The 24285-nt window shown below is 42.3% G+C and overlaps 2 protein-coding genes across 16 annotated transcripts in view; one reads left to right on the top strand and one right to left on the bottom strand.

Annotated features, from left to right (window-relative positions):
• The window catches only part of LOC121635255 (NLR family CARD domain-containing protein 3-like), a 1000352-nt gene that overhangs the window by 152822 nt on the left and 823245 nt on the right, over positions 1–24285 (top strand). The window lies entirely within an intron of this gene.
• LOC121635266 (target of Nesh-SH3-like) overlaps positions 1–24285 on the bottom strand; it is a 33190-nt gene that overhangs the window by 2329 nt on the left and 6576 nt on the right. Inside the window, exons 2-23 of one of the 15 annotated variants that reach the window (XM_041978388.1) lie at positions 23063–23242; positions 18544–18612; positions 18337–18469; positions 16790–16971; positions 16619–16671; positions 15797–15827; positions 15486–15566; positions 15022–15096; positions 12432–12635; positions 12145–12222; positions 11531–11707; positions 10032–10097; positions 6322–6408; positions 4976–5038; positions 4776–4901; positions 3059–3148; positions 2760–2969; positions 2576–2681; positions 855–934; positions 451–480; positions 220–378; positions 18–140 (exon numbers count right to left, since the gene is read on the bottom strand). In XM_041978388.1, coding sequence (XP_041834322.1) covers positions 18–140; positions 220–378; positions 451–480; positions 855–934; positions 2576–2681; positions 2760–2969; positions 3059–3148; positions 4776–4901; positions 4976–5038; positions 6322–6408; positions 10032–10097; positions 11531–11707; positions 12145–12222; positions 12432–12635; positions 15022–15096; positions 15486–15566; positions 15797–15827; positions 16619–16671; positions 16790–16971; positions 18337–18469; positions 18544–18612; positions 23063–23242 — 2403 coding nt within the window. The remainder of the gene's footprint in view (positions 1–17; positions 141–219; positions 379–450; positions 481–854; positions 935–2575; positions 2682–2759; positions 2970–3058; positions 3149–4775; positions 4902–4975; positions 5039–6321; positions 6409–10031; positions 10098–11530; positions 11708–12144; positions 12223–12431; positions 12636–15021; positions 15097–15485; positions 15567–15796; positions 15828–16618; positions 16672–16789; positions 16972–18336; positions 18470–18543; positions 18613–23062; positions 23243–24285) is intronic. The other 14 variants (XM_041978390.1, XM_041978392.1, XM_041978389.1 and 11 more) reach the window with 14 other exon arrangements.

The following is a 24285-nucleotide window of genomic DNA, read 5'->3' on the forward strand; positions in this document are numbered from 1 at the left end:
CCGTCAGGAGCGTTTACCGGTTCTGGAGGGGAGCTGGTCGGCTCTGAGCTGCCGGCCGGTTCGGCCATCGAGGAACGAGTCCACGAACTGACAGTGGTCCTCTCCGAAGCCGCTCTGATCTCCAATGTTGTGGAATTTACCTGCAGGGTAAAAATGAAAGGAGACAACTGAGCACCAGAGTCCTCGAGACTCCAGGCTGGATCTGCCGTCTGTACCCACCGTTGAGCGAGTCGCTCAGGTAGATCTTGTACCTGAGCGAGTTGCACAGCTGGACCCCCACAAACTTGCGGTACCAGGTCCTCTTGACGTACTGTTTTCCATGGCAGTCGGAGTACGAGTCCGTTTTGAAGGGGAACTGCGTCCAGATGGCGTCTTTTCCTGAACAGAGAAGAAGTTGTAACTTCTACATCCCAACGAAGCTTCGAGGAGAACAACAGTGCTTTAATTTACCTGAAACGTTCTCGCTCACTCGAGGGTCCGCTGCAGGAAAAAACAGGTTTTCACTCAGAAGACTTCATGTTATCTGCAGCTCTGGTGTGTTTCAAACGTCTGAAAACTAAAACTAATCATCGAATTAAGATCAGTGTCGTATCCGTACTCTAACCAAATGATTCAGTTTTACAGTCTGCACTCAAAACCAAAGTGTGTTTTCTCCTGATTAATCAGAAAGATGATTTTCTGGCAGTAATCAATTCGTACATCATAGCTGTCATTTGTTATTCATCTAAAGAAGATGGCGAGTTACTTTCATGGTAATCTGTTGAGGCCTGAGCTGTTTGAGACTGGAAACTGTGAAAGCTCTGAAAACTGCAGAGAGGCTGTGGACTAAGAACAGATGTAAAGTGGTACCGTACATGACTCTGTGTTGAAGGAAACCGGTTCGCTGGGCGGACCTGCACCATGGTCGTTCTTTGGCTTCACCTTGAATTCATAGCTGAGCAAAAACAGACATTTTTACAGATTAATGTAGAATGAATGAAGTTGTTGTAAAGTTAAATAAAAACAGAAAACTTTATCCAGTAACATGGTTCTGGAACATTCACCAACCGGCAGATAAACTGGTGACCGGTGAGGGTGCCATGATTGGATATAAAAGGATAAGTCACCTAAAGTTTAGTCTTTCTAAACAAGGATGGGTCATGGTTCACACATTTGTGTCAAATTCCTTTAGAGAATCATCAGTGAGTTCAACAAATATTTTTCAGACAGATTGTAAAGATCTTTCAGCTTTTGCAAAGCAGACTATTTATCATGTTTATATTTTGACATTCCGTACGAAGCACTGGGACCCCTTTGTTAAGTTTTGTGTATCTGTTTAAATCTTTTCAGAAAACAACCAACTAAATTACATTTATTTTTCAATATAGGAAGTCAGTGTCTAAAAGCCCTATTTCCAGAAACGTTGTAAAGTGCTAATTATCAGCAAACACTTGATTTGCTTAAACCTTTATTTGGCAGACACAAGTTCCAATAATTGATTTATTCTGTCTTCTGACTTCTTTAAATCTATAAAATATAAATAAATAACAACAGAAAACCTAAATATCATATCAATAACATCTCTACACTTTATTGCAGTAACACTATAAAGAATAAGGTGAAATTGACATTTTTATTGGTTAGTTAAAAGGTTCCTCCAATGGAGGAAAACACTAAACAGGCAAAAAATAAAAATACCAAGAAAAAAATACCAAGATCTGCAGCAGTGGGAGGGATCTGCAGCAGTGGGAGGAGTCTGCAGCAGTGGGAGGAGTCTGCAGCAGTGGGAGGGATCTGCAGCAGTGGGAGGGATCTGCAGCAGTGGGAGGGGTCTGCAGCAGTGGGAGGGATCTGCAGCAGTGGGAGGGGTCTGCAGCAGTGGGAGGGGTCTGCAGCAGTGGGAGGGATCTGCAGCAGTGGGAGGGATCTGCAGCAGTGGGAGGGGTCTGCAGCAGTGGGAGGGGTCTGCAGCAGTGGGAGGGGTCTGCAGCAGTGGGAGGGATCTGCAGCAGTGGGAGGAGTCTGCAGCAGTGGGAGTGATCTGCAGCAGAGCGCTGCAATGCTAGCTGCACTTGATTTGCAACTGAAAGCAGCATAAGGGGAAACTCTGAAGGACAAAAATAATTGGATCCTATCATTTTTGTGATCGTTGAAAACCCAGATCATAATTGTGATTAAAATTTGATTAATCACCCAGCCTTAACCTAAACTTCAAAAACCTTTCAAATATCACTAAAATGTGTTCACGTTATCATGAGGTTTTTCAGACGTGTCGATATTGAAGTATATCATAAAAGTGTAATAGAAACACCTTTTCGCATTTACACATCCCTGGACGTGATGTAGGGGGTCATGTGACCAGTTCATTTCAAGTAAAGATGCCGTGGTACGAGTAGGCGCAGGAGGCGACAAATCTTTTTAAAAACCATTAAAGACAAAATATAAACTTCATCCTTGATAACAAACATTTTCAGCAACCTGATGCCAAGCAGCAAAAACCTGCCTTCATCTGCTCGACTGGTTCGCTTGAGCATGTTTCTCTCTTTTTACACCTTTCTTGTCCAATATACAGAGAAATGAAGTCAGGTGAGCTCACCTGCTCTCAGGTTTAAGGTTCTCCACAGCGGTGTGGGTCTGGTTGGTGGTCAGGATGGAAACCTGTTCTCCATCTGGGCCTTTAGCCGTGGAAATGACTTCGTACTCTGAGGAGAGGATGACAGGCCGTGAGACGGTGCTGCTGAAAATGCATCATTGGACATCGTTATGACACGTCTTAGTACCGGTGGTGTCATTGTCAGTTTTCTCCCAGTCCAGGATGATGAAGGACGGACATCCCTCCACTGTCACCACGGTGAGGTTGGACGGCGCATTCTTGGGGGCAGATGTCACGTTTGTCTCTCCGGGTTCGTCTTCAGGGAAGTAGTTGAGGGAGGAGGTGATGGAGCACGGCTCATCCGGCTTCTTGCCCGTCTGGTAGATGACGTGAGGTGCTGTAGGCAGAGAAGGAAATCCATCGGTCAGCACCATGTTAAACACAGCAGAGCATTTAATCAGGGTGAAAGTGGTGGTTACAGCTTACCGATGTAACGTTTCTTCCCCATGGCGTCAATGTCAGAGGTCGGCTGGGACTTAAAGAGGTCCGACTCCTCCCAGGACTCCTGGCGAGTTGCTGCAAGAAGAAACAACCGTCAATCTCATAATCTGACAAAAACAACTTCCCAGAAGAAAAAAAGTTGGTGGAAAGCATGAAAATCCTCCATCCCAGAGAAAGAAATCTCAGCTGCATCATATGGAAGCATGTGTGGTTACGGCACAGAAATCTGTGGACTGGCTTCATCTAGTGGTGTGCTGCTCACAAACAAGCCAGCTCAGAGAGACCATTCTTTGTAGTGAATAAGAAGTAGGACTGGGCAGATAAAGCCAAATATCAACAGTATCAATACCAAGGCTAGTATTAGTACCATTTGATACCAGGGTGATGAGATCAGTAGTTTTTCTGCAGAGGCCATTGGGACCAAACAGCCAAAATGAATGTGAGCAAACTAATAGCAGGGTTTGCTTTTGTTTAGCTAATTTACCCTGTTGACTTTGTTTTTCTCAACAATTGTGTGTGATTAAAAGGAAACAACAGTATAGTTATAATCAGTAACTAAAGGCCAAATCAGACAATTTCAAGCAAAAAGTATAGTATCGTATCAGTGTTGTATCGGCGATATCTGGATCGATACCAACATTTGAAGCATTGCCCAGCCTTAGTGCTGGGCTACACCTGCAAGCGTGTACGTCATCATGTTTCTGTAAATACAGAGTACACAGCACTTGGACTTTGAAATAGCGAAAAGGTCAATCTACCGATCACATTGTATTTCCGGGTCATCCACCCTCAAAACGCCTCCAAGCTGTTCAGGCAGAAGTGTTTGCAACGGGAAGGAAAAATGATGCAGATAGTTGTGGACAAGGTCCAAGTGACGGTCTTCAAAACTATCTGCCATCGTGTTTACCCATGACCTTGTGTACATGCTCTTGTTTGCATGAGTACCTCTAGCATTAAAGTCAATATTGCAATGCACACATGCAACACGTTACCTTGCTTTAACGCGAGAGGCCTACGTACCAAACAAATGCTAGGAACACGGGGCAGCAATGATATGTACTCGGATGCACCGCTAACAGCAAGTATATCCCAGCCCTTAATGAGAAGAGCCAGCTCCCGCCATGAAGAGCCAAACCTTTAAAAGGGATGGTACTTTAATTTAATTGGAACATTATGCAACCAATCACCTGTGAGGAAAGACTAGAATCATACAATTATATAAAACAGGGAAGGGGGCAGACTCAGTGGTACAGGCCAGGCAAACGTAGAGAGAGGTGGGGAGTCCGATTTAATTTACTAATGCTTCAGGAAAAAGAAATTAGTGAGTCATAATGTTCACATTTTCATCTTTATTTATTTGATTTGTCTGCTGTGATTCTGTGTTTAGTTGTTCATTTAAACTAGTGATGGAAAGCCTGGCTTTTTTTCTGTCTCTTTTGGCTTCCAAATGGCTCTTTATTTATGTCACTCAGAGCTTCTATTTTAGAGTAATTTAGCAATTATGAATGGTTTGTATTTTTTCCATAAAAGCCTTATTTTTATGCATTTTTGATAAATAAAAGTACAGTTACTATTTAATATCTCAATCAAACTTTTAAATGAACTGAACACAACCACAACAAACAAATATCAACATTTTGACCTTTTAGCTTCACTTTTTCACTAGTTTGATTAATAAGAGGAAAAGCAGGACTTCTGGTACCGGCAGTGGTCGGAGCAGCAGTCGTGGTCTGTTTCCGCTCCTGTTTGGTTGGCTTGGTGGTCGCGGCCGGGAGTTTGCTTTTCAGGATCTGCAGCTTGTCATTTTGTTTGAAGGTGGTCACCTTGTCTGAAGAGAAGAAGACCAAACTTTAAACACGATTCAGAAAAGTGGTCATTTCTCAGCTTCTGCTTATGTCTCACCTGTTTCTCCTGGTTTTCCCACCTGGTTTGGCTTCTTGTTGATGGATGGACGAGCAGGAGATCCTGAACGAAAAGACAATGGACATTAAACATTTGGAACTAGAATACAATATTATGAAAAGGGCTGTTTAATGGAAGCAGTATAAAATGCTTTCTTGGCTTTTTGTTGTGGTACATAGCAGAAATGTCTGTTGTAAATCAGAAGCAGGTGGGATTTTAGCCCTCCTGTCTCAACAAGACAGAAAGTTGGACTTTAACAGCCACTTTGGATCTGGTTTCTAACCAGGTGCTTTCTAAACCCTTTGAAAATCTTTCTGTTTTTTAACCTAAGGTAGAACTTCAAACTCATTTCCAAATGCCAAATGAACCTGAAAACATGAACAATCCTGTGTAATTCCACAAGGTCACGTGTGTTTTTCATGCTAAAGTCCAGAACCTGCAGCCAATTACACCCCCCTTTTTACTCCTCCTGTTAAGATGAAGCCAAAATTCCTCACAATCAGGGAATTGTACTGGTTCCAGAACTAAATGGAATAAATGCAAAAGCAGAAACATGAAAGATGATGGAATCCTGTAACATTTTAGCTGGAAACTTGAAACAAAACAGTTTTATTCCTTTCAATCAGTTTGATGTAAATATGATGGTCAACCAAAATATTCAGTTCGCTTGAATTATTCCAGCTTTTAGGAACTCTGGTGCTTTCTTTGATTAAATTACAAGCCTTGTCAACAAAACCTGGAGCCATAAACTGGAAAGCTGTAGAGGACAAGATTGATTCAAATAAATATTGGTATGATTTTATCTTTTCACACACAAACAGTCCTGAAATAAGAAAGCAAACAGCGGTTTCCACATTCCAGTGAAAATTGCTCAATGCACGCCATGCTGGCTGGATTCGCACGAGCTTTTCCTAAATACGCTGACATGTCTGCAGCTCATCGTGATCACGCTCAAGCAAGAAGCACAGGCTGAAGCGTTTGAACCTTGCTCAGGAAAATCAGAATAACACCAAACGTCCCATCCAGACGTCAGCTTCATCACAAGCTAATTAGAAGCAGCCTCTTTCTTCAGTTACTGCGGCGAGAAAAAGCGCAAAGCTCTGCACACTGAGGTTCTCTAAAGTAAGCTAACAATCAGGGGAGCTCATTCTTTCCGAGAAGAAAGTATTTTCCACAAGCTGTGCCGAATCCTTTGGCCCAAACTTTCAAGCTGGCAGCCAATATTTTCCTTCCTGGTTTCTTTAGGGATTCATCTGAGGGTGCATACACCACCGAATCATGCAGTGTTGGTGGTGCAGAGCAGCTGAAGCACTTGGCGCAGGCATGATATTCATATTGTTACCAACCATGAAGCCGTTCCTCTCCAGTCGGACCTGAACGGCCAAAGATGTTGGGAAGGTTAGACTTCTTGTTCTCCAGCAGTGAGTTGTTGACTGCAGCAAGAAAGGTAGAGCCATTAAAACTGAGCTCATTTTTATTTAATCCCAACAATGGAGCCTGACAGCAAAACTTAAACTCCTCAAGCTGCCCAATGCTTTGCATTTCTAACCCAGACTCTAGAGGCTGCTGTCAAAACATCCAGACATCAACCGTTTCCAGATGTTGGTTCACAGAAAGACAACAAACTGAAAACACTGAGCATCCCTGCTGCAAAGGATGACCGCACACAGGAATAAAATTTTCATCTGCAAGCATATGGATCTACATCTGATTCTGGATCAACACAAACATGTAGCTCAGATCTCCCTACATGGTTCATGTAAAGCAATGGGTCCATGCAGCAATGTGAGGTTGGTGGATTCTCAGGGGGCCTCAACAATGTGTACAACTACAGCAGGTTTCAAGTTTGCATGGCCCCTCAATGGTATCGCCCCAAGTTTAAACAATCCGATCAAATGTCCTGTGTAAGCTGGACATTACTTTTGTTAATGTCTGATGTATAAATGTGAGTAAATGCACTATGTAAAGTAATCAGAGAACACAGACCACACTGGCTTAATTTAGACATAGGCATGTTTTTTCCAAATATATTTACAGGTGTCTTCTTTCAGACAAGGTTAATGTGGACAAGAAACCTGTAAATATATTAAATTAGGCATGTTTGCAAAGCATGATCACATGTTACCTGGCACACAAAATAGAGGGTGGGAAATTATTTTTCAGCATAAGCTTTGTATTAATATGTGGGTGTGTGAGGACATAATTGTTACTGATAACAGTTATGAATACCCATATAACACACAACCCAAAAATGCTCTAACTATGAAACAGGAAACTGTAATTGGGTAGAATATCAGGAAGCTAACATCGAGTAAACTTACATCAGGATCCTGAGGTAAAAAAAACTAACATCAAGAAGCTAACTTAGGGAAGTTTACAACCAAGAAGGAAACAAACAAATAAATAAATAAATAAATAAACTAACATCAGAAAGCTAATATAAAGTAAACTAAAATCAGGAAGCTACCATTGAAGTAAACTAACATCAAGAAGCAAACATAAAGTAAACTAACGTCATGGAGTTAACATCAAGCAAGAAAACTAACAGGGAACTATTATTTAAGTAAACTAACACCAGAAAGCTAGCATCAGGGAAATAACATCAAGCAAACTAACATCAGAGAGCTAACGTCATGGAGCTAACATCAAGCTAACTACTGTCAGGGAGCTAACATCAAGTTAACTAACATCAGAGAGCTAACATCTAGTAAGCTAACGTCATGGAGCTAACATCAAGCTAACTACTGTCAGGGAGCTAAAATCAAGTTAACTAACATCAGAGAGCTAACATCTAGTAAGCTAACGTCATGGAGCTAACATCAAGCTAACTACTGTCAGGGAGCTAAAATCAAGTTAACTAACATCAGAGAGCTAACATCTAGTAAGCTAACGTCATGGAGCTAACATCAAGCTAACTACTGTCAGGGAGCTAAAATCAAGTTAACTAACATCAGAGAGCTAACATCTAGTAAGCTAACGTCAGGGAGCTAATATCAAGCAAACTACTGTCAGGGAGCTAACATCAAATAAACTAACTAACGTCAGGGAGTTCACATCAAGTAATCTATTATCAGGAAGCGAACATCGAGTAAAATAACATCAATAAACTAACATAAAGAAAACTAAAATCAGGAAACTACTATTTAAGTAAATTAACACCACAGAACTAGCATCAAACAAACTAACATCAGGAAGCTAACATTTAGTAAACTAACATCAGGAAACTAACAGGTAACAAACATCAAGAACCTAAAATAAATTAAACTAACATCAGAAAGCTAACAATAAGTAAACTCAAATAAGTTAGATACCATTTAAGTAAACTAACATCAGGAAGCGAACATTGAGTAAAAAAACATCAGGAAACTACTATTTAAGTAAAGTAACACTAGAAAGCTAGCATCAAGAAAACTAGTGTCAGGGAAATAACATCAAGCAAACAAACATCAGAGAGCTAACATCTAGTAAGCTAAAATCAGGGAGCTAACATCAAGCAAACCAACGTCAGGGAGCTAACATCAAGCAAACTAATATTCAAAAGCTAACATCAAGCAAACCAACGTCAGGGAGCTAACATCACGCAAGCTAATATTCAAAAGCTAACATCAAGCAAACCAACGTCAGGGAGCTAACATCAAGCAAACCAACGTCAGGGAGCTAACATCAAGCAAACTAATATTCAAAAGCTAACATCAAGCAAACCAGCGTCAGGGAGCTAACATCAAGCAAACCAACGTCAGGAAGCTAACATCAAGCAAACTAATATTCAAAAGCTAACATCAAGTAAACCAACGTCAGGGAGCTAACATCAAGCAAACTAATATTCAAAAGCTAACATCAAGCAAACCAGCGTCAGGGAGCTAACATCAAGCAAACCAACGTCAGGGAGCTAACATCAAGCAAACTAATATTCAAAAGCTAACATCAAGCAAACCAACGTCAGGGAGCTAACATCAAGCAAACTAATATTCAAAAGCTAACATCAAGCAAACCAGCGTCAGGGAGCTAACATCAAGCAAACTAATATTCAAAAGCTAACATCAAGTAAACTAACATCAGGGAGCTAATATCAAGTAAACTAATATTCAAAAGCTAACATCAAGTAAACTTACATCAGGATGCTGACTTTAAGTAAACTAACACCAGGAAGCTAAAATTAAAAAGTAACATCATAAAGCTAACGCAAGGAAATCAACATCAAGTAAACTAACGCTGAAAAGAATCAGCTGCAAATCAGGTAATTCCTGTTTAAGTGGAAAATTTTCACTTATTTCTATATCACCTCTACCTTGTTTTTCTTAATACAGGATGATTATCATCATTGTTATTCTCATCATCAGATTTTAAAGGGGGCAAAAGATGTGTCTGTGCGTGTAAATGTGCTGACAGACATTTTAAAGACCATAGGGATGTAAAAGTTAAGGATCAAATTAAGATCACTGAAAAGAGGGCAGAGGCTGTAACCTTGCTGGAGCCTGAGTGGACTGAAATCTCAGCTGCAGTTGGTATTCCCACCTTTCATGGCGAAGACATACAGTAATGCCTTCCTGCCTTTTTCTAGTCTCCCTATTTAAAACAGGTGGATTTAATTGGCTGGTGGTTCAGAGTTAATCTAAGCATTGTGTTGTTACATGGTTATTAGAGCAAACTGTGAGAGAGAAAACATTCTTTATTCCAGCAGACCCCACAGAACCAGGCAGAGCACAAACTAAATCAGACAGCGAGACACCCACCACCACCACCAGCACATGGAACACAGGCTGATCCCACTATTTAAAGAAGCTCTGCTGATGCTCTGTAGAAGCTCTACTTGAGGTTGGACAACAAGGCAACATGGACAGACAGACCAATGGATAGATGGATGATGGATGGATGGACAGATGGATGGATGGATGGATGGATGGGTGTGATGGTATAATGAGTACATAAAAGTATTAATAAACACAATGGATGTGGACCAAAACACCAACAGGAGCTGCAGTGGAGATGAAGATGCTGCGAAAGTGATTGAAGGGTTAATAATGGGACACAGAAGGACAAACAAGGTCTTTTTTACCCAGTCGAGGTCTGGACCATAAAGCCGGTTTGGGCAGGGAAATGCCCCGGTGTGGCTGTCCGTTTACTGTTGGGAGAAAAATGAGCATTATGAAGGAAAAGGAAGCTGTTTCTGGAAACTGAACCTAACAAGAAAAACCAAACAAGGCCTTTTGTCCCCTCACCACTAAGAAAGACTTTCTTGCACGTTTTTTTTAAATTAAAGAAATCTTAAGATTTGAATTAGAGTTTTTGCTCTTTTGTTGGTTTTATGATCTTTGCCTAAGCAGAAATTTAACAATTATTACTTTGTTGTTCTATCCTATCAAATGCCTAATAAAAGATTGGAAAGCATTCCTATCTTATTTTTCATTATGAAGCTCATGAACCTTCCACGACAGGGTTATGTTACAAGTTAAATGTCCTTACTGAACTAATGTAATGAATTAAAGAACCAAATACTGTAAGGTCCCTTGTAAAAATGTGCACATCTAGTGTTTGTATCTATATGATATCATTACCTTTAAAGAATGTACAGCCTCTAGTGGTCATGATAGGAACTGCATGTGAATGTAAAAATGACACAAATGACGTTGACTGTGATGTTGTAAAAATTGTAAAAGAAATAATTTTCTAACCAAGCTGCATGTAACCATAGCAACCTGTAACATGATGTTCATGGCTGTGATGGTTGTGTTGTGATATATTTTGATTGTTTTGTTATTCTATCTAATAAAGTTTTAGTGGAAACCCAACCAGGAAGTGATGAAAACCAGGCGTCCTTCTTCTTAAAGACTTAAGGCCCTCTTATGTAAAATTCAGAAGATGGATACACAGCCGGATGGACAGTTTCATCCGTCTCCTGCGTTGGCTATGTGCCAAGACGTATTGCTGTTTTAAATGTGGACCCCGGTAAGACTAGCTGCTGCCAAGGTAGCAGCTAACGGGATCCTTGTTACAAAAGAAAAATAAACAGATATTTGTTCCTCTGATTCTACTTCCTATCTGGCTTCAGCTACCTGAATGGCAACTGCCCAATGCTAAACAAAAGAAACCCAAAACAAAATAGCAGCCTATGTGTGGTGTGGTGTTGGTTGTCCATATAGAAGTCTATGATTGTCCTTAGAAATGTAAAGGCATGAGAGGTTCCAGAATAATTCACTCTGTTCTGCCATGGCTGGCAAGAATTAATTAAAAAATGTAAAAATTTATCCCCAACTAGCTGAAGTTCAGGACATTCAATTAAAACATGAGAGTTTTGTTGGACTTGTTTGGTTGTTCTGCTGGGAGGTTCATTTAGCAGCCAACATCAGAAAAACTGTGACAGTGTTGAGATGTCAGCCAGAAAACTTCAGGATTCCTCTAGTATCATATGAATGAACCCAACCGAGAAGCCATGTTTTCAGCTGTGGTTCAGACTGTCTATTATCTACTAGCACAATTCCCTCTGAACAGGCTAAAGTGCCTCAAATTCTCCAGCTATGGAACCAAAGTGAAAATTGAAGTCTAGAGGAGGATTACCCCCGAGTATCCCGGAGGTTGGGGAGGATCTAGAAGAAAAGTGGGGCTGTCTGAAGCCGTTAGAGGGAAAATGGGGGTTTCTTGATGCAGGCCTCATGGATCCAACCGCCATGGAAGCTCCTGGGCCATAGGGCTGCAAAGGCAACAATGGGCTCAGATTTCTTTTGTTGCCTTGACCTAAAAGATCAAAAACAGTTGCAGGGCCTGTGTTATAGTCTGATGTGCGCTTTATCTACATTTGCAGACAAGCGAGCAGCAGCCCTGAGCAGCGACGTTAGTGATGGACCGTTGCGTCTGATGATGTTTAATTCATGGAATAAACACATAATGATGGGATCATGATGGGTCTTTAAGCGCTCGCAATCTGGAGAAACCGCAGTCAGTGAAGCTGCTGCTGAATTGCAGCAACGCAGCCATGACTGGAAGATTGTGCGCTACATGCAGACGTCGGATGAGATGTGTTTAGAGGTGCAGCTCTGGGAGCGAGCAGCCAGACCTGTGGACAAAAAGATTCACTGAAAGCTGCCTGGAAGCTGGACAGAGAGAGCAGACAGACAGAGCAAGGCCACCTCTGATCAACAGGCACAGAAAAAAGGTTGTGAGGTCATTATTACCCCAGGTGTTAGTTTTGGCCCTCTCATTGGCCAAAGCTGATCTCAGCAACGATGAGCCATCCTGCGATTTGACGACAGCTGTGTGTGGAAAAAAAACCTTGAACATTGCAAAAGCCAGACTTGTTTTACTTTGAGAGATGGTCCACATCCTGTTAATTAAAACCAGAAACAATTACATTCACCAGGTCTTTGCTGGCTTTGAGAACATGAGGGAGACATACTAAAAAGTGGACTCAGAAACTCCTGTTAGAGAAGAAAAGCTGAAAAAAGTTGGAGGTGGAAATTACCCGCAGGGTTATGAGGCTTCTCGGGTGCACTAGTGGGCGCCTTAGTAGTCTGCCCATGAAGCGAGTCACCACCGGAGGGTAACTTAGTGAGGGGGGAGGCAGAAATGTTGGCGCGAGGGGCGGTGGTGGGCAGGAGTCGGGGGAGGGCAGCAGTCAGAGCGTCCGCCGGCCGGGTGCTGTTGTTTCTAACACTGTTTCCTTTTTCTGGGGCAGAGAGGAGAGAGGTACTATGATCATGGGACTCTGATCACTTTCAGTCAAGAAGCCAATTCTTCTGTACTTTAATATTCTCATTGGTCAGAAAGCCAATCTAACATCTCCTTTGTTAGACATTTACATTTCCAGGTGCCTTTGGAAGTTGTTTAGAGAATTGTGGTTAAATATCGACCCCGAGAGAAGTGCTAACTGTCCCAATGATCATGTACCTCGTAGAAAAACAGAAAGTTTGGAAAACAATGTACTTGAGGAGGGTTTTGCAGAACGACTTGTGTTGTCTTTCCCAAGGCGGGAAAGTCCAACCACGTCTGCGTCTGAACTGGCCGGCATGCAGTCCTGTCATGCAGTCTGATGGAAGGCTGATGCAGCTGGGATGGACAGAGGAAAGGCAGGGCAGGGAGGAGGACATGGATGTTGAACCGAAAATCACATTTATTACCACGTTTGGATAAAAGCTTCACTTTATGACTACATAACTACACAAACCTTTCTGGAACTACCACTGGCTCTTCTTGATTGGTTTATATGCTTAGCATCTAATATAAAGCCAAATGGGGGAAGCAAACTTCCACATAAATACCCTACAGCTGCCATGAAACAAATGTGAATCAGATTAACGGTGGAAATTCTGAGATTATTCCACCTGGTTCTGAACATGGTTACCTCTCACAGTGAGATGGGCCAGATCCCATAGACTCATCTAGTTCTCCATTAAACAGGAAGGTCACATGACCCGCCACTGGTCACAGACCTCTACGTTTTTATGAAAAATAAGGAAATTAGTGTTTGGTGGATTATTTCTTTGTTGTAACTATGCTTGTTGGTAGCAAGTCTTATTCCACTGGAAAGTCTGTTTATTCCCCTTTTTAAGAGAGCCACATTTGTAAGGAAAAAACATTTGTGGGATGAGCAGAAGAGTTAACTATGTGGGCTGTGCTCATGAAAAAACTTTAGTTTCCTCTGCCAAACAGCTGACTCTGCTGTTGACTTGTTTGGTGTTTACTGGATTGGATGATTGAGGTCTGAAAACATACTGGCTCCATCCCACGGCCTAAGGCTGCTATCCCAGCAGTGCAACAATAAGCATCGTGTTCTTCATGTCTTCTCCAGACTTGGACTCTATGATCCAGCTGCTGTAGGCAGAATCTTGACTCATGGCTAAATATAGCTAGTTCCTGCACATTTCCAGGTTCCAGTCTCCGTGTTGCTGACACCAGATGGTAAAGGACAGTCATGACAGACCTCTTGGCCTCGCTATGAGACCAGAGATCAGCTGTATGCCGTCTGTTCTACAATGTCTAAGGAGAGAGCCACAGGCCATTTTGTCCTGCAGACCTTGCTAATCTAGAAGATGGTTTATGATTCCTAAGTGCTGACAGGGAGAGAAACAATCTTCTTGGGGTGTTGTCTTCTTTGCGACATGTCTCGGACATCCCCTGTTAAACAGAACCTAGCTTTCAGTTTGGAGACGGTACCAGGGTTCACTCCAAATTAACACAACCTAGTGTGAGGAACACCAGCTTGAAGGCCATATGACACAGGACCTATCCAGATCAGCAGAGTCCACGATTGCTGGTGCTGCCAATCGGGCACCTAACTGTCAGCATCGGGGGTACCGAATGCCCAACACAAAGTCAACAGCAGAATCAGCTTTTTTTCATCAACACAACTCACACACTCTGCTGCTCATCCCACAAATGCATTTCCTTCCAAATGTGGCTCCATTTAAAAGGAAAATAAACAGGCTTTCCAACATAAGATTCATTGCCAAGAAGCTTTGTTACAACAAAGAACTAATCCACCCAACACTGAATTCATCACGCTGTGTGCTACGTTCTTTACCTATATGGTACTGTCTTCGTATGACCTTCTGACATACACGGTGTGATAATCATCATCACTAATTCCTACGTCTCCAGTGGTTGGAGAAACTGTGATCATGATATTTTCACTTCCAGTGTGGTTCTTCAAACTGCTCTCATCTGTGGTTCCATGATGGTGGAACGAGCTAAACAGAAACAAAGATCGAAGTTGTGGAAAGACAGAACCGACAGAAGCAAAGTCGAAGAAGAAGAAGAAGAGGAAGAAGAAGGAGAAGAAGAAGAAGAATGGTGGCTGATGGACACTGAAGCACCATGGTGGTTTCATGACCCTAAATAACCAGCCATGGCTGCTGTTGGGCCAAGCAGGACCATGTCAACTTACTGGTGACCTCCGATGACGTTGAATCCAAACATCGACTTTCTGACTGGGCGCAGTGCATGCTAACATGCAGCTAACCAAAGCAGCTGCACACCCCAGGCCCCGCCCCCTGAATGATGAATAAATGAATGAAGCTGATGGTTAAAGAACAAACGAGCGTCTGTCTGGTTACCCAGCGAGCCGTGGGGAAGTGTGGGCTCCGCGGAGCTGGGCAGAGGGACGGTTTCCTGCTGGCTGTCAGGGGACGCTGTGGGAAACAGTACGCTGCCTTTATAAGATGAAGAAGAGCGAAGAGGTGGAAACAAACAAGACCTGCTTCAAAGAAGCAACCACAGCTCAGGCTGGACTGATGAAGTCAGTTTCCTCATTTTGGAGCTAAATGAAATCTTGCAGTGGGATGGTGTCAGGAATTCATCCGCACCTTAAACTGGGACACGGGGTGATTTGGATGCTCCCTATCCCCAAAACAGATGGGAATAAGTCTTGTGTGGGGTGGAGGGGCAAAGCATTTGGAATTACATGAATCACACAGATTCTGAAGGCTGTTTTCAGTCAGTCAAACCGAGCTGGGAAGTTTCTAGAACATCTCTGCAGTCCTGAGAGGAAAAAAGAAGAAATGTTGGAAGAAATAATCACCAAAGGAGGTGCGCGGGGATCCGGGGAAGCCAGGGTTATTCAGCACAGCTGTGATTCGGGACCTCGTGCCGTTGTGCAGAGCTGCAAACAAGTCGAGACCAGCAATGAAAGCGTCTTCTGACAGCTGGCGGAATCACTAATACTCCTTCTTATACAACTGGTGGAAAGCTGTTGCTTTGTGGGTTTAAATCAGATTAATGTGGTATTTTTCAGAGCAAAGTAAAACTGATAAATACATTATCAAACATTCTGATCAGTTTTTTCCATAAACTCTGACTTAACAATGTAAAGAAAAACAATGCAAATCTCACCAGGACGAGGAGGGAAGAATGCATGAGGTTTCTGAAAAACACACAAACAGAGAGGGAGGCAAATAAATAAAAACCTGCTTTCACGCTATAACTCCAGTTCACATGTCATGAAGCAACATTTCATTCAAAATAAAACAGAAAACATGTAGAAGGAAGTTCAGCATGTTTGATGGAAAAAGTGCTGATGGCAGCACCACATCCCAGAAAGTTTGGATGAAAGAAGTTTGGGAAAGTAAAGGAACATCTGGAGGAACAGGTTGCAGCTAATCAGCTTAATTACCATGAAGTCAGGAGCATGATGGGATATAAACGAGCATGTTAGAGTCCCTCAGAAGGAAAGCTGACTAGAAGTCTACAAACTTGGATCAGTTTCAGAAAAACGTTGGGGTAAAACTTGCGGGACTTGTTTTGATTGGAACGCCATGCTTCCAGTCACAGATTAGGAAATTCCTGGATCACAGTGTTATGTGAAAGAAGGAAGGAGACAGACAGAAAACAGGGAAGCAGGACAGAGGCCGGCTACGTATTAACAGAGTGATGGGCTGGGTTGAAATACAAGTAAACAATAGTGAATCTAAAGTGAAAAATGTCCCTTTAAACAGATTCATTTCATTTGTTTCTTGTGGTTCTATATGCAGTTGTTTGTTTAGAGGTTTGATTGAAATAGTAAATAATAATTTTATCCTTTCTTTTATAACAAAAATAAATAAAAATAAGGCTTTTATGAAAACTAAAGCTAAACGTAACCAGTACCACAGAGCCGCTGCCTCCAGTACGACTGGGTTTAACCTCCACACAGAAAACAGCCGTTTTTATACGTACCACCGGCTTCACGAGCGGATTCCCCATCTTGTAGAGTTTCTGAGCATTTTTACCTGTTAAGTCCAGAAAGATGGAGTCAGATCAGGCCAGTTGTATTAAAAACAAGAAAAATCATGCAGTTTCATCACGAGAGACGTGAGAGTTTCAGAGGAGGACTCGGAGGCTCCTTACTGCCCATGTTGGTGTTGTGGGTGACCGGTTTGCTCCACATGCCGCTGCGGTCGTCCTTGTTGGAGCGGACGCCAAACTCGTACGGCGTGTTGGGTTTCAGGTTATCGATGACGGTGTCGCTGGTTGGGCAGGTCTGGTAGATCCACTTCCTGTTCCTCTCCCTGTAGCGGATGGTGTAAAACCTGAGGGACGGTGGAAAACACGTTCTCAGCAGGAGAAAGAAGTGCTCAGAATAAACCAGAGCCGGCAGGGTTAGGGTTAGATGCTTGAGGGATTCTTCTGGGCCTTGTTCTCGGACCTTTTAGATTTCTAGTTTATGTTATGATGCAGTCGTCTAAACAGAATAATCCACCTCTGGAATTTGATCAGGTTTTATTTCTTTTACAGTGGTTTCAAACTGGGAACGGTTGTGGTTCATCATTCAGCCATGTTGCAGGATGTTTTCTGAATCATGAAAACAGAAAATACATCAGAGATTTTATCAGCTGGCAGCAAACGATCCACTGATCCAGTGATTTACATGTGGAGTTCCTCACGGCTCTGTCCAGAGTTTCAGATCACATGATGGAGAAATTCTGTTCAAAAGCAGATTAGAAATCCTGATCATCAACAAACGAGCGGAAAGATTTAAAAATGACTTATCGTTAGAAGTTTGAAAGCCCCTTCCAGTGAAATGAAAGGTTAATTATAATTTAAACAGCACCAAAACTAAACTGTTGAGTCTAAACGTGAAATTCACTTCAGTTCCAAAACGAGTCTGTTGGTGATTTTAGGATTTTAAAAACAAACAGAATCAGCTGTTTATGCTTCAGATCCTGTTGCGGCTGCTTTCTAAGAATTATTAGAGCATCAGGAGATTAAAAAGCTCCACACGCTCAAACCTTTTTATTCAGCATGTTGATGTGGAGGGAAGATCCCAAACGTTCCCTCCTCACAGCTGCAGAGTGACCTGAAGTCTTTCATGTGGAATAATCAGACACCATCTGAGCCACATTCCTCCCATGAAGCTGCTAAATGATCTGTGGTTCAATCTGCAACTTCTTGTAGTTTCACTGACTACAACTCAGAAGGTGTCTGGTTACCACGACGACGAGCGTGGACATCTGAACGACGAACACGGTCCAACGCCAGCATCTTGGGGACGTGTGGTTTTTCTCTGGCTGCCTGCAGCCGCCATGACCTCAGCGTGGAAACAACGCCTCCCATTAGATGATGTTAATTCTGGCGGCCATGCTGAAAATCTCTGCTTTCGCTCGTGTTTTTTAGAGCAGAGATCCAAAAGAAGCCGAGGGTACAGCCAAACGCTCTGCAGAAGGAGCTGACGTTCGCTTTTAGCAAGACGCCCAGAGTGGACGCTGGGTCAAGCTTTCCGATGGCTTCTCCAACTCGTCTGACGGGGAAGGAAAATGCTCCGTTTATGTTCCCTCAACACCGACTGCTCAAACGCAGCATCAAAGTTTTGGGTCTCCACACATCATCCTGATTGGATGAAGACAGTTTGACCTTGAGAGCGTGTCCATGACGACTGTGACATGTGCAAGGCTCACCCGTCCTCCAGACACTCGCTCATGATGTTCCCTTCATACGGCGTCTTTAGGTGGTTTCCCCAGGACAGCAGCACTGCCGTGGGGCTGACGGAGCCGATCACCAGGTGGAGCGGCTTCTCTAGGTTCACCTTACCTGTGAGGACATGAGGAGAGAGCGTGAGACGGCCTGTCAGGCCTCACCGTGGTTTGAAGGAAGTACCTACATACCTGTGCAGTGTTTCTTCACAGTGTTGGCTGGGATCGGCTGGACCGCCACCAGGTACTTGGGCTCTGCATCTGAAACCAAAAGTGGACTGAGGTCAGTGTTTAGTCTGCTGTCGAGGTCCAAAAAGGATTAAGAGAAATGTTGTGAGGCAAGAAAATACTGAGGCCTCTTGTCGATTCGTCCAAGTTTTCCACCTCTAACTTTCTAACACGGTGGAAACACCTTCATCATGTGTGAGATTCCACACCGGCTTCCACCAACAAGCGTGAGGACATGAAACCAGAAGACATGATGGAGGAACATGTGTGAGGCAGAAACATGTGAGGAATGCTGGAAACATGCAGCCATGAGGATGATGATGATGTAATGGCAGGGAGCTGTAGCCCCGCCCCTCCTGTCTCATGGACAGAAAGCAGACGCAGATGTAAACGATTAGAGAAACTTTCTCAGCTCAAGCAAGACAATAACAGTTTAAACATCCACACATGAAAACCATGCAAGTCAAGCTTCTGCTTGTCTTCTCTGTCCTTAACGTTTCACACAGTCCTTCCTGCATCGCCTCCTTCTGGATGCAAAACAAACAACAAATGAAGGAAAATTCGCACAGAAACACATTCAGCTGTAACTCGTGCAGAAGGCCAAAAACATCTCATCGTCCTCCCAAAGAAAGCTGGAAACGTCCCACCATTCCATGTCCGTCCACAAACAACAAGACCTCCAACTTCTTATTTTTCTTTCCCTTTCATACAGCTCCTCACTTTGACAGGTTAAGCCCCGCCCCCACAAGATAGAGACACGCCTCACAGAAAAGTTTCCACATCAGAAAAGGTCACTTTCAGGTCTGTGGCTTGTCTAATAATACCATGTTGTCACAAATTTGTCATTAACTTCGTTGCTTCCTGCTTTGACCCACAGGCTGAAATGAATGGCTCATTAACGGATGTTGGAGCAGGGAAACACCTAAATCATCCAGAACATCTAAAACACACAGAGGACCAGACCAACAACATAACTAAACCAGTCCTGGCATCCTCAGGCCGGTACGACAACAGGCATCAAGCTTTTTCCAGAACGAGCACCGCGGCGTCTACGCCCTGAGGGCGAGGGGGTGTTCATGTAGTGTGTGTGTAGAGTCCTGCGCTACCAGACTGTGGTGTGTGTGGGCCTTATTAATGAGCTGAGAGAGGTTTAATGTGGGCAGACCAACGGTTTCTGCAGCAGTGCTGGTTATGTGTGTGAGTTTAGACTGCTTTTTAACAGAGAGGGGGGTTAGGGTTGGGGCATGGACGATGCTTTGACCGGCGGAGATGTGGAGCAACAGTAGCTGCTTTTCCATTACCTCTGGAATTACACAAAACCTAAATATCACAATAAAAACCATTAATGGAAACACCTACATTTAGATAAACCTCCCAAATATCGCAAAGAAGTCTTTACGCTCCAATGAGGTGGTTTTTCAGACGTGTTGATATATACATACATATATATATATATATATATATTTATATATATATATATATATATATTTATACCACACAAGTGTAGCGGAAACACTTCTTCACATTTACGACGAGACGTTACGAGAATAACGGCTAATACACTAAACACCGTTCAATGCAAACACCGGCAAATCGGTGTCGGACTTAGTGGAATTTTTTGAAGTGTGGCTTTTCTTTAGTTAAAACTGTCATGGAAACGCAGCTTGTGTGACTAACGGCAGGAAGGACGTGAAGTCGTGACGTTGTGTTGGTAAATGGATGGAAGGTAATCAAATCATAGCTACGCGTTAACAAAGCTGGGTAAGGTTTTTAAGTTGGGGCTACACGTTTTTATGGTGTGGGGTGTTTTCATTTTTAACCACAGGCCTGTTCTGAGGAGGAAAATGTCTAAACGTAGATGCAGATCCAGAGCTCCAGGAGCTCCTCTGTACCTGGACCACACCTCTGGTTTTCAAAACAGGGACGCCGTCTTCAACCTACAAACATTCCCAACTAACTCCTGCTGTCCGTCAGCTCAGCGTTGCGTTCAGGGACTGTCTGAAACACCTCAAACAGGGTCTGAAACTATAGTCTGAAACACTATAAACAGGGTTAGCGTTTTAATAAAACATGAATAATCTGAATGTGTTTCCTGATGTTTACAGTAAGAATCAGACCTGTGAACTCCTCTGAGCTGCATTCACTGCCCACCCAGTTATTAATCCTCGCTGAAGCGCTAACATCTCAGAGCAGCTGCGTCTCCTTCATCATAGCAGCAGTTTCCCTTCAGAGGAAACTAAAGTATCCCAGAATCTCCCTGGAGCCACATTTGTGTCTCATGTGGTCCAAAAACCAAAATCCAGAAACCACCGGCCCCATCGGATTTAAAGAGTCAACACTGTGGTGGAGCCGCTGATGGATGATCTTCCACTGAGGGCTTTAAACCAGGAAGGTAAACACCACATAAAGCGTTTAAGACCTGCTCCGACACCACTGAGAGGTGACCTCAGGACGAGATGAAATAAAAAGCTCCATAGAGGAAACTAAATATCTCATCCTCCCAGCAGCACTTAAGCTCATCTTAACAAAGTTCCATTTCCTGCTGTTTTCACTGGTCTGATGCTGATGGTTAACAGGTATGAACATGCTGGAACAGAGTTCATGTCCCTCCATCATCATCATCAGAAAATAACAAACACCAAAAATCAGCTGGCTGGTTTTAAACATTTAAAGACTAATATTTGTTCTTTCACCAGAAGGAAAAATAGAAACTAGTTTTAAATAGAACATCATCCAGTTCACCTTACCAGCTTTTGATCACAACCTCATTCTTTTAAGTGTAAATAAAATAGAATTCAATGATTTCCAAACCACATCAACTCATATTTTATTCCCAGTAGGAGATAAACATCATGTCAGCTGAAACGAAGACGTTTCACCATGAGATGAAAATATGAGCTGACAGTGAATCTGATGCAGCAACACGTCTGGAAAAGTACCTGGTACAAACCAGAAACACCTGGAGGAGCATTGGACAACTAACCAGGTTACCTGGCAACAGGTCAGTAACATGACTGGTATAAAAGGAGCATTTCAGAGAGGCAGAGTCTCTCACATGGAAAGATGGACAAAGCTTCATCAATCTGAGACAAACTGGATCTAAAACTGGAACAATATCAGAAAAATGTTCCTCAAACTTTGAAGATCCTCCATCTACAGTGTAGGATATCATCAGAAGATTCAGAGAATTGGGAGGAATCTCTGTATGTTGGGGACAAGGCTGAGGGTAAAAACTGTATGTTCATGATCTTCAGACAACTCTACTCACTGAAATATGTAGAAATTTACATTTACAACCATAGAGAGGAGTGTTGTTGTGATACTGGAGGAAATGTTTCTAAAATAACATCATTTCTTCGGTAGCAACCGCTTACTACTAAACTTTCTGTCCTGGAACTACTTTTTACACCGTGCCGAACATCACCCTGGAATTACTTTTTACGCCGCGCCGAACGTCACCCTGGAACTACTTTTTACACCGTGCTGAACACCACCCTGGAACTACTTTTTACACCATGCTGAACACCACCCTGGAACTACTTTTTACACCGCGCCGAACGTCACCCTGGAACTACTTTTTACACCCCCCGAACGTCACCCTGGAACTACTTTTTACACCGCGCCGAACGTCATCCTGGAACTACTTTTTACACCCCCCGAACGTCACCCTGGAACTACTTTTTACACCGTGCCGAACATCACCCTGGAACTACTTTTTACACCGTGCCGAACGTCACCCTGGAACTACTTTTTACACCGTGCCGAACGTCACCCTGGAACTACTTTTTACACCGCGCCGAACGTCACCCTGGAACTACTTTTTACACCGTGCCGAACATCACCCTGGAACTACTTTTTACACCGCGCCGAACGTCACCCTGGAACTACTTTTTCCAGACGTGTTGCTGCATCAGATTCACTATCAGCTCATATTTTCCACGAAAGAGTGAAATGTCTCAGTTTCACCATCTCATCTGTTGTTTATCTTCTACTGGGAATAAAAACACAGCGCCTCAGCTTTTTTAGAATTGGGGAGAAAATTCAACGTCTTTCAGATCACGTAAAAAAAAATCCTCCTCATGACTGAGGTGTGAACGCTTGAACCTGCTTCAGTCATTCACTGGACTCGTCCGAGCAGCTGCTGATGAGGAACGATGACATGGTCTCACCATCACAGCTTTCTGTTTGCTCGGTTTGATGAGATGAAAGATCTGAGCTTCAATAAAAGGATCAACAGCACCTGCCATGGCTGCAGAAACTCCCGTTTCCCACACAAGTCATGTCATCACTGCTGTGGATGTCTACCGCTCAGGAAAGAGACGATTTCAAACAGGTGGCCTCCTCCCTTAAGGCCGAACATGGAGGCAGGAGGAGGAGGAAGATGAAGCAGGGTGGAGGATTTCCTTGTTTTAGAATCAACTGCTGTTCATTTCAGCAGAGTAATGTATAGAAGGACAGAAGTAAAGATGGCGTCGGCTGTTACCCATCTCGGCCTCGTAGGGCTGGCCGTTCTCGGGCAGCTGGATGAACTGCTTGGAGAACATGCTGCTGCCGTAACCCAGGATGTAGCCCTCCAGCTTCACGTCCGGACTCGGACGCACGAACTTCATGACGATGGTGTCGCCGGTGGCATTGATCCGAACCTTCATGTTCTGACGACGAACTGAGGAAAAGGAGGAGAAGAAGAACATTTAACTAATGAAAAGAAGAAAACAGAGCAAACACATGTGTTTGGATTGAAGAAAGAATGAGAGGTGAACTAAAAATTCAGAGCATAAAATGGCTCGACCCAAGAAAAAAAGTTTTTATTTGGCCTTTAACAACATGTAAACAATAACTAACGAAAATGGTTTGTGTATATTTACCATTTATTGCTGTATTTCAAAATCATTGTCTGGCTCCTGGTGTCCACCAGGGTCCGATTGTAAAAAACTGGGTTTTAAACAAAGTTTTTACCATAAAGTGATACAGAAGGTCTCAGAAACTCGATGTATTAAATATAATAGAGACGGCATAAAAGAGTTCAAATTTCTAAGATTATTATTTTTTAAATGACATTTTATGACAAACACAAAGTTGGAAGTCTTAAACAATAAAACATAAAAGATATTTAAATTATAAAACAGGAAAATAAGAAATTATAATACAAATCAAACTATTTATTTTTAAAATATCTTTAGTTGTAGCTTCTGTTATATTACTGGAGGTTATTATGGAAAGAAACAAATTAAAAATTTTGAAAAAACAAATTAAACAAAAACTTGATGAAAATAAAAAAAATAGAATAAAAATAATAAAATAACAGAAACACTAAAACCTAACAAGAAATAACAAATAATCACAATAAAAAATAACTAACCATAATTAAATAAATAATTTAATGATGAACAATGAAATAAGGCATAAAAAATAAACAGAGAAATAAACATGATAATATATATAGTCAATATATTAATCTCACACAGTTTGAAATAAAAATTTATAATAAAAAGAAGTAAATAAATGAAAAGAAAACAAAAGCAATATAGAATTTAAAAGATAAAATATGTGGAAGAGGGGTTGAACCTTTTCAGGTAAAAGTTTAAAGGCTGTAACTTGGACGTGGTTAGAGAGAAAGTAAGTGTAAAAAAAGCTGAATTTGAACTGGACTTTATGGTTGGAGTAAATTTAATCGTCTCTTGTGCAAACTTAAGAAAAAAATCCAGA

Source organism: Melanotaenia boesemani, chromosome 24 (genome assembly GCF_017639745.1).
Source record: "Melanotaenia boesemani isolate fMelBoe1 chromosome 24, fMelBoe1.pri, whole genome shotgun sequence".
NCBI classification, from domain to species: Eukaryota; Metazoa; Chordata; class Actinopteri; order Atheriniformes; family Melanotaeniidae; genus Melanotaenia; species Melanotaenia boesemani.